A 10,709-nucleotide genomic window follows, 5' to 3' on the forward strand; every position below is an offset into this window, starting at 1 on the left:
CTATACTGAGAAAAAATTCAGATGCATGGCCAATCTCTGATTACTCCAAAATCCTTATTAGACCTTTCCAATTAATTGGCTAGATCTGCTATTTCCTACCTAGGTTTTATTATTTAGTCCTAAACTGAAGTTGTTTGAATTAAATTGAGAGTACAGATTCCTAGATTCTATAAGCTCATGTTCGACTCTTCAGGTTTAAAAATTTTAAAACCATTTCATACACAATAACCTAATGTTCAACCATACTTCTGGGCCCTCCCCTCACCCTGGAGTCAAAACCAAGGCTTCTTATCCTTCAAAGTCCTGGATACAATATTCTAATGGGAACTTATCAATAAGGCTATGGGAACTATTTCTCTGGCCTCTTTTCAGACCACTGAATATGGTCCCCAAGCAATCATAAATTTATCCCCTCCTTCCTTACTACAGGAAGCTATCACATCATCCTGTGTTATCTCTATATGTCAATGGGATTACTTTTGATATTTTATATTCCTTCTAGCTCTTCTCAATTTTCTATTGTCGTTTGAGTTTCCACAGCATATTTACATGAAGGTGTTTTATTTCTGACTTTATCTGGACATTTAATCTACATCTTTGCTTGTCTCTCACATTGAACCATTCAATTTTCCCCAGTGTTTCCCTAGACTTTCCCAATCCGTGTAATTCTTTTTACGTGATTTGTATCTGTAAGCCATCTTAAGTGAGCAGTTCATGCGAGAAGGCACAGCCAGGCTTGCGGACAGCACCAGAAATGCGGCAAGGTTTCCCGCAGCAATCCCTGCAGGCAGCCCCCGCGGTAGGGCTGACGGGAGCGCACACTGTGCAAGGAAGCCATAAAGCCTCTGGAGAAGAAAAGATGGGCTGTAAGGTCAACAACGGTAGCAGCAAGCACAGCCAACTTGAAGGAATGTGCAAAAGAAGAGCGCAGAACTTTTTTCTGTAGCTCTGGCTGCAAAATAAGTGTCAACAAGCTGCTATAAATAGAAACTAAAAAAGTGGGGCAAGAGAAGAAAGGCAGAGAGTTAGGGCAAAACAAAATAATAATTATTTCCTCCCAATGCTCAAGCCAAAACCCTTGGAGTCACTCTGACGCCTTCCTTTCTTTCACACCTCACGTCAAATCCATCAGCGAATCTCACTGACTCTACTTTGAAAATATACCCAGAACCCAACCCATTTTCACCATGTCTGCAGTTGCTACTCTGATTTAAGCCACCGTCTTCTAGAGCCTAGACGACTACAAGGATTTCCTCACTGGTGTTCTTGCTCCCCTCCAGTCTACTCCAACCCGGCAGCCACAGAGAGCTTTTAAAACAAATTCCCCAATGGCCTCCCCATCACCTAGGATAAAACCCACCGTTCCTGCCTACGAGGCAAAATCCTACATGAACTGCTCTTCCTTCTTCTCCCACTGCTTCACTGATTGCATCCTTACCACACCCCCTCCCTCGCTCTGCTTTAACCACAGTATTCCCAACACGCCGAGCACTGTTGTATCTGCTCTGTAGTATCTTTACTTGCAATGTTCTTCTTGCATGTATCCACATAAGCCAGGTCCTTGTTTTGTTCAAGCGTCTCCTTAAATATCATCTTACTACTTTATGGATCCTAAGAGAGTACCCCCTGTTTACTTTTCGCCTTAATGTTGGCCTTGTTTACCTTCTGCCTTAATATTTGCCACCTAACGTGTTGTATATTTACTTACACACTTGTTTATTGACAGTCTCTCCCCACCTTTCACCCACCTCAAGTAGAATGTAAGCCCCGTGAGAACGAGGGCTTTTTTGTTGTTGTTAAGGTAATCCTAACTCCTAGAACCGCAAAGTACTCACTTCGTATTTGGTGAATGAACGAAGGACGGAAGAGATTATCAAAACAGGACTCAGAGGACAGGAATAAGGGGGAACCAAGAATACATACACTTCACTTTTGTAAAGAAATGGGATTTGGGACACTGAGTAAGGAAAATGAGGACTCCAAACACATGAAAAGGTTCTAGCGGTGTTAATGAGCATATAGAGACTACAGATACTATCTAAGCTCTTTGGAAACAGAAATGTGAGTTGGTTCTGGGAAAATGTGATAACAAAGTAGAAGACATTCCCATAAAGGTGGCAGAACAGTTCAGAGTTTGGACCAGGAAATACAAGTGCAAAAAAAAAAAAATAGTTTAAGGGAAGACTTGTTTGTTTTTGTTTTGTTTTGTTTTTCAGAACGGAAGGCTTTCAGCTGGAATAAGAGTCCAAGAAAAGCTAGGAATATGGTTCAATAAATGACAGGAATGCCATCCCATAGTTACAGGGTTTCAAGTACAGAAACAAGGGCACAGTGGAAAAGGAGATAGCACACAAGCATGGTAGCAAAATGCAAGCACAGTAGTAAACTGCATCTATGAAAACCCTCTAAGCATGGATTCAAATGAAAGGGACTGAAACATTTGGTTTCACTTTAAAGTCTAAAGCAAAAAAAAATGAAACAGGAGAAAAGCAAAACATTAAATAGGAGCACCCGGGTGGCTCAGTCAGTTGCGCATCCAACTCTTGATTTCCGCTAAGGTCATGATCCCAGGGCTGTGGGATCAAACCTACATCAGGCTCTGTGCTGAAAACAAGGAGCCTGCTTGGGATTCTCTGTCCCTCCCTCCCTCTCTGCCCTTCACCTGCTCACATGCTCTCTCTCTCTCTCTCTCACACACACACACAAAATAATAAACATTAAAAAAAAAAAAAGATTCTCTGTCTCTCTGCCCCTCTCCCTTATGTTTTCTCTCAAAAAAAAAAAAAAAAAAAAAAAAGACTAAGCTGATAACACTATCCAAAGGCATACCAGCAAGGCACAGCCTTCAGAAAACATTGGAGAAGATGAACAAACATAGATTTGCAGTCTGATAGTGAAAAAAGGAAGGGGGAGGAAAACAGAGAATGAAAGTGTAAATCAGAAATGCAGAGTATGGAAAGACACTTCCTACTAAGGAAACATGAGAGGGTAGGCCTCCTTCAGGAAGATGGCTTGAATGTTGGAGGAGAGAAAAGAAGGTGAATAAAGAACATCTGGGGAAATTAGGGAGGAATTAACCAAAGGAGGAAAATTTTAAATAGGTCAGATAAGCCAAAGCGTACAATGAGAGGAATAAGAGGGAGAAGAAAAGGGAAGTTATAAATGTTCAAGCAATTCTCAAAAATGGTATAAAATACACCAAAATTAGTTAAGTAGGAGTATGTCCATTTTTCCAAGAGATGCAGCAAAAAGTTGCAGGTGTAAGAAAGAAGTGAATCAAACGTCAGTCTGATTTGTCAGTAAGGAGCTCTATGACCTTGAACAAGTCACTTAACCTCTCTGGGACTTATTTCCTCTGTTTAAAAAAGAAACGAATGTGTTGGTGGGGGGTAGTGGTAGTGGTCATGTCAAACATGGGTGATCATTCTCGGTCTCTTCCCCTCTGGGTTATAAGTGGGGAAAACACAGGAAAAGCACAGAACTCTTCCAGAAAGAATCAGAAAAACTGAAAACTTTTATGATGAGAAGAGTAATAGTTAACAAAGGTTTCACAACCTTGCTTTAAATTTTAAAAAGTGCCTTTATATGTATAATTATGTGTACTCCTCACAGCAAGCCCGCAAGGCAGAAAAGGCAGGTATGGATTTAACGCCACTGTGCAAATGGAGTCATTCACCGAAGCTCAGAAATATTAAGCAAGTGGCTCAAGGACACAGAAACAGTGGCTGATCCAGGAGCCCAGCCAGACTGAACAGCAGCACAAAGTCCAGCCTCCTTCCACGTTCAGATGCTGTCCTCTTGTGTGACTAAGGTCTCATGGGATATTTTTGCAGCTTACTAGGTAATAGATGAGTGAAGAATTATCAACGTGCAAACAAAAAGCCCCTTTTGATTTAAAGTTGTTTTTTTGTTCAATTCCTAATTTTGAGAGAGAGAGCGCATGCGCGAGTGGGGGAGAGAGGGAGAGGGAGGGAGAGAGACAGAGAGAGGGAGGGAGGGAGGGAGGGAAAGAGAGACAGAGACAGAGAATCCTAAGCAGGCTCCATGCTGTCAGTGCAGAGCCCAACACGGGGCTCAATCCCATGAACCATGAGATCACGACCTGAGCCGAAATCAAGAGTCAGACGCTTGACTGATTGAGCCACCCAGGTGCCCCCAAACTCCTTTTGATTTAAAATAAAATTCCTTAGGGCACAGGGGTGGCTTAGTTGGTGAAGCGTCCAACTTCGGCTCAGGTCATGATCTCACGGTTCCTGAGTTCAAGCCCCGCATTGGGCTCTGTGCTGATGGCTTAGAACCTGGAGCCTGCTTTGGTTTCTGTGTCTCCCTTTCTCTCTGCCTCTCTCCCTCTCTCCCTCTCTCTCTCTCTCTCTCTCTCTCTCAAATGAATAAACATTAAAAAAGATTTTTAATGAAATTCCTTTACAGTTAAAGGAGTTACGTTATATGTGAACTACATGCAAACTAACTCATTATACATTTTCCTACAAAGTTGACCTTGATTCCGTAACAACCTATGAAGACCACTCTTTCAGTCCAAACGAATCTCTTTTAACTGTAAAGCACTACAGTGAAACTGCAGCTTATTACTGCAGCTGCCATATTTTCAACCTTTCTGCATACAGAATAATGGACTTTGATCTTTAAGACTGATTTAGCTATTAAGACATTGAACAGGCTGCTCCCCTTTATACATGGTGGATGTCAAGAGCACAGAGGAAAGTGGCAGAAGTGGATTGAGAAGTTTGGTTTGTAACATCTAGGACTGTCACATGTCTACAGCAGTGATGATAATCCTCATCCTATTCTTTGCTCTAAAAGCCATAATCAGCCACAGCAGACCAACTACGACATAACAAAAAATCTTAGATATATCTGGCCTTCTTCGTAGCCTCAACCTATCTTATCACTCCCTTAAGGTTCGGCATTTCCCCGTGATCCCCGCAATCCCCGCTGGTCTGCGCTTCTTGTCTATCTCCACCCAAGTCAAGGCCCTTATGATTTCTTAAGTCCACAAATCAGCAGACCATGATTTCTCCTGCCTGAACACCACTGCCAGCTAAAGAAAGGGTATGAGAAAGGAAAAAGGATCAAAGGTCAGTCTAAGGGCAAAAGAGGGGAAAATCCCAATAAAAGGACCAGAGAAAGTGGAAACTTGACGCGGGTTACATCAGTGTCCTTGTGTATTACTTCATCCTTCCCTTGCAATTCCTCTTTTAAAGCAGTTGGACAAACAGTGAGCCAGATAAGCATGCCTGAAGTAGAAACTTGGGGGAAATCAGAGTCTAACGCTCAATGAGCCACAACCAATTATACCTCATCTGACTATCAGGCCCTCAGACACACAAAGACCACACAGTAGATAATAAAAATAAAAAAGGACATCAGAATCTTGGTCAGTAAACTTCAGTTTAAGTCCTGGTATGCTGCATGATTTCCAACAAGTGCACGATTCCCTGAGACTCACTTTTCTAACCTACACACAGGAATAACATATCAACAATCTATTTTACAGAGTTGCTGTGAAGAGCTAAGTGAGAAAAACACTACACGTTTGACGCAAGTAACTTTTTAAATCACTCTAGTGTTGTAAAGGACAACAGAATTCTTCATTGAAGACCCTCTCTCTAATCCCATTGTGTACCCATATTCTGCCCCTCTTACAAGTTATCCCGAAATGACCAACACTGAAATAGCTAGTTTTAAAGTGGCTTTGCAGTCACTGAAATAAACATTTGAAATAAGCATTGTGTAGTCACCTAATAAAAAGTTTATAGAGCCTAACCATAAAGTACAGTTATTCACATACAAGACTACCACTGTCAATAAAATCTACCAAATTTTAGTTCCAGTATGCTAGGTAATCTACATCTTATCTATATCCTACCTACATGCACAGTAGTAGAAAAGCCTGGGGCTTGATATCTGAAGGACCTAAATTTGAATCCCAGTGAGGTTATCATTAAGTGGTAGGCCTTAGGCGAGTCAGACCTGAAACCTTCTCAAATGGAAATTAGGAATACTACTACCTACTTCATAGGATGAAGATTATTGTGATCATGTCTCTCCTGGGCTTAATCTGGTGCCTAGTCCACTGTGCTAGCTCAATGCACGGTGGCTAATAATCTGATTGCCTTCCCATTCCCTCACAGCAAGATATTTGTTTTTGGTGTTTTTTTAAGCAATACTAAAATTACATGATTAAACACGCTTAACAAAAACTCTCTCAACCAAATACAATGAAGGGGATTCCCAACAATAACTCACAGATTTTCAAACTGTGCCCTGAAAATTAATGTAAGGAAAAATCAATCCAAAGAGCTTAACAGTCTGACCGGCCTTCAGCAAGTCCTTTATCATATGACAGTATGCGCAGTCAAGTGATTTAAAACCTCAACTACTGCTCCCTTCAGCCACTGGGACACCTGAGGAAGGAGCTCCCCATGACAAGCAACTTCTCTAACAGCTGGGCTGACTAACAGCTCTAACACCTGTCCCTTCCCTGAGGACAGGTGAAAACAGGGAGAATAGGAGAGGGCTTAGCTTAACTTGGAAAGCTAAATTAACTAAGGAAAGCAGATCAAGGAACATTTAGGACATTAACTTCTTCAGGACTTCACCTTAAGCTTATGCCTCAACTAACTACTCTGGTCAGTCTGCACAGAGCTATATTAATATCCCTTCAAGCTAGTTCCTGTCCTGCTCTAGAGTCCGTGACTGTATTCAGATCTGATCTATGACAAAGTTTTTTGTTTTTTTTAAATATAAATGAAATTCTCATTGAAGACCAAGACTGAGGTCTAATCAGACCCCTTTTTCTCTTCCAGCTTAACATTAAGAAACTGCTCAGTTTTTCAAACTACATGACCTTCAGACATGTGCCTTCATCCACTAATAAAGCGGCAATATATAAATCAGACTTGGCGTTGTATTTTCCCCCACAAGATTTTCATGTTTAAACTTTCCTCATTGCCTTATGCTCAGCCTTTCAGGCAGCCTGAGAGTCACCCACAACGACAGCTAAAAAAGACGCCCTGACAACACACAAAAGAACCAGAGGCAAGAGTCAGCATGCGTGCACAAACACACACATGTGATGATCTCCTAAGACAAGCTCTCAAAACTCAAAAAATCAGACAGAGATTGATGGTGGAGGAGGGTGGAGCAGGGTGGCCTGGGGAGGAGCCGGATACAAAGAAAAGATTAAGACCTGGGAAGTAAAATGAAAAACAACTGGGAGAGAGTATTAAGGAGGGAAGAGTCTCCCATTTACCATCTAGAGGAGAGAAGAAGGATTAGAGTAGGTACGAACTAAAGAATCTGTTGGGGAAAAACAAGAGAAAACAAAGAGATTCCACCAAATTGAGACTTCAGAACCAGCCCTCCCTCCTGCTACAATTCCGTGTTGTTGTTGTTTTTTTCTTCCAGGAAGCTACAACACAGCTTTTTCAACAGGAGGATTACATTAACAAAGCAAATAAAGGAAACCTCTGCTAAAAATGTAACCTACCTACACTGAAAGGTCTAAAGACGGAAATACTTCTTTCCCCGTTTTTTGTAGTGGGTTTCAAAACAGAAGGGACAGGAAGGGGGGAAAGAGCAATAGTGAGAGGGGAGCAGCCAAGCTCCCGAATATGAGGAGTCTTTGGACTACATGCCTATTTTAAGTTTATCTTTTCGTGGGCAAGTTGGCAGATTCTTAAACTAAACACAGCATTCCACTCTGTAAACCACAATCTGACCCCTGGCTCCAACACCACAGAGAATTGAGGGGCATATGCAGACACAAGGCATATCCAGAACCAGCTCTTGCTTTGGGTCCTACCCTAATATCCCCAAACCGGGAGGCTAAAACTCCAGTCAGGTTTGAATGGACTAACAGTGCAAGGGAAAAGGAGGGGGAAGAAAAAAAGCCAACTGAAAGGGAGGGCCTAAGTTTAGCCACAAAACCATGCACTTAGGCTTGTCAACGGGCAGTTAAGTGGAAAATAGTGGGCACAGAGAAAGCAGCTACCTAGATAAGCACCTACTGCACGGATTATATCCCTTTTTCTTATGGGGGTGCTACACAAGAAGGAAATTACTTTTATACAGAGAAGCCGTGCTCCTCTGCCCTGAGCGGCTCCCGTCGCCGGGCAGGGGGGCTGCCCGCCCAGTAAGAGATGTCCAGCGCCACCCTCTAGCACTCACTTACTTTCGTCCGGCCATTGATTTTGTAGTTGCCCAGCTTCCCGTTACAGTGGCGGATCAGGTCGTCCATGCTGCTCATGAGCCGCCCGATGGTTTCGCAGCCGGGCTCCTTGCCCTCGATCCAGGTGATCTTATCGCCTCGGATGTCCTTGGACGAGTCACTCTTCTGGCTGACCAGCTGCCCGTCCGTGAACTTGCCGGTGTCGTGCAGGGCGCGCACCTCGTCGCCGATCTGCTGCCCGGTCTCCTTGCCCAGGAAGTCGTCCACCACACAGATGCCGTGCTTGTTCATGCACGGCACGATGTACTCCAGCGCCAGCTTCAGCGCCGGCAGGGGCTTCGTCTGCCCGTTGGGCCGCAGGCCGCCGCCGTGGCTCAGCCCCTCGCCCGGCGTGTTGCTCGGCGGGTACAGGTTCGCCTTCTCCTGGTACTGCGACGCGCGGGCCAGCGCCTCCTCCTTCGCGGGCTCCACCTCGGCCGCCGCCGCCGCCGCCTGGCCCTGGCCGCCTGCAGCCGCGCGAAGCGGGGGAGCGGCCGCCGCGGGGTCGGCCGCGGGCTTGGCCTTTGCCTTGGCCGCGTCCCCGGCGGCCCGCGCGCCCGCATTCTCGACGGCGGCGGCGCTGTCCCGGCGCGGCACTGCCTTCCTGGCCTCCCTGGCCCCGGCCCCGCCGGCCCTGGGCGGCGGCGCGGAGGCGGGCGGCGCGGAGCCGGGGTGCCGGTGCTGGCCCGCTCCGGGGCCCGGGGCGCCCTCGCCGCCCTGGCACACTAGCTTGTGCTTCTTCCAGTCCTGGCGCTGGTGCTCCTTGCTGCAGTAGAAGGAGCTGCGGCAGCGGCTGCAGCGCAGCAGGTTCTCCATCTTCCCGCACAGCTCGCAGTACTGCCGGTCTCGCTCGCTCGGGCTCGGCCCGCCGGGCCCGCCGCTGTCATTAGCCATGGCGGCGGCGTTGGCGACGGCGGCCGAGCAGGACGGGTGGCGGCCGGAGGGCCTCGCCCGGGGCCGGGGAACGGGCGGAGCGGCAGAGGCCGTCACTGCGCCACGCACCCGCCACTCCTCGCCTGAGGGAGGCCGGCGCCCCGCGCTCTCGGCCCGGCCGCTGCCTCGTCCTCGGGTCCTGCCGCGCAGCGCCGGCGGCCGCCTCAGCGCCTCATCGCTGCCGCGAGCTGAGGGACCGCGGCCTGCGCGGCGGACGGCGACCTCCGCTCGGGCACGCGGGCCCGGACGCGCGAGATCGGCCGCCCCGGCCGCCGCCGCCGCCGCCGCCTCACCGTCCGGGGCTGCCCGGCCCGGCCTGTGGAAGAGCGCAGGGAGTGCGGGCGCCACTCGCTCTGCGCGCTCTGCACGTACACCACGGCCCCGCCGCGACCCGGGCGGGCGGCGCGCGAGGGCGGAGGGGGCCGAGGGGAGGGCCGAGGGGAGGGCCGAGGGGGCGGCGGCCGAGCACACACGCTCGGGCGCGGGCGGCGCCGGGGCCGCCTCCGCTCCCCCGCACGCGGCTCGGCGGGGCTGGGCCTTGGAGTCGGTCCCGGCGCCCTGCCCCCGCCCCTCTGCGGGCTCCGCCCGGGGCGGGCTCGGGACGCGGAGGCCGGCGCGGGGACGCCGAGGGGCAGGCCCGGGAGGGCGGAAGGGCGGGGCCGCTCGGCCGCCGCCGGGCCCTACGCCGCGGACGGTGCCTACACCTGCTGGGGGTTGCGGCGCCGAGCGGGGGACCAGAAGATGGCTGCTATTTGTTTAGGGCCCACCCGGTGTGCGCTAGGCGCGCTCCAGCCTACGCTGCAAGGTGGCTCTCGCCTGGTTTTTTGCCTAGGAGGAAACGGAAATTCAGAGAAGTAAAGTAACTCGCCCAAGGTCACGCAGGACTGGACGGAATCCAGGAATTAGACTCTGTCAGATTCCAAGGCTGCTTTTCCCATCACACCAACACAGCCCCCATTTCGAGGCCTGAAATGGTTAAAAGTACTAATTATTGCTGCGGTGTTCATCCAAGCCCCTATGCCCCGTTCGAGCTACATTTAAAGGTGCTAAAGTTTTGTTTAAATTTTTTAAAAACCATTTCTAAGCCCTGTGAAATCTTGGCGAGTGTCAAACCTTGTGAAGAAATTTTTGGCTACCAAGTCCGATGAGTTAATGCGCATTCCGGTATCCACATTCAGGCACTTAAATTCAAACAGATGAAACTACTGAGAATTGGACTTTGATGGTCAATGAACACTGCTACGTTAACGTCTTAAAAGAAAAAAAAATCTCGTATTGACAGTCGCTGGTACGCAGATGAATACAGTTCTTTGTTTTATATAACGTGAAAACCTTATCAGAAATAAGCCAAAGATTTCTTTCCGCACGCCATTTAAGAATAAAAAGAGCTGCGATTTTGATTGTCAGAATTTTTATTGAACACCTGCTAATGTGGAAATTCTGTGCTGGGCTTTCATATCGTCTGAATAGATTGCAAATAACGTCGTCAGTCCTTGAGGTGATGGTCTTTCAGACAACATAAAAGTTGAAAGGTGTAGGTCAAAGG

The 10,709-nt window shown here is 47.8% G+C and overlaps 1 protein-coding gene across 3 annotated transcripts in view; it reads right to left on the reverse strand.

Annotated features, from left to right (window-relative positions):
* Positions 1-9,398, reverse strand: part of EGLN1 (egl-9 family hypoxia inducible factor 1) — a 57,163-nt gene extending 47,765 nt beyond the window's left edge. The window contains exon 1 of one of the 3 annotated variants that reach the window (XM_030334019.1): positions 8,195-9,398. In XM_030334019.1, coding sequence (XP_030189879.1) covers positions 8,195-9,124 — 930 coding nt within the window. In that variant the 5' untranslated portion in view covers positions 9,125-9,398. The remainder of the gene's footprint in view (positions 1-8,194) is intronic. The other 2 variants (XM_030334018.1, XM_030334017.1) reach the window with 2 other exon arrangements.
* Between the last annotated feature and the right edge of the window lie 1,311 nt (positions 9,399-10,709).

Source organism: Lynx canadensis, chromosome D2, assembly GCF_007474595.2.
Source record: "Lynx canadensis isolate LIC74 chromosome D2, mLynCan4.pri.v2, whole genome shotgun sequence".
In the NCBI taxonomy this organism is placed as follows: domain Eukaryota; kingdom Metazoa; phylum Chordata; class Mammalia; order Carnivora; family Felidae; genus Lynx; species Lynx canadensis.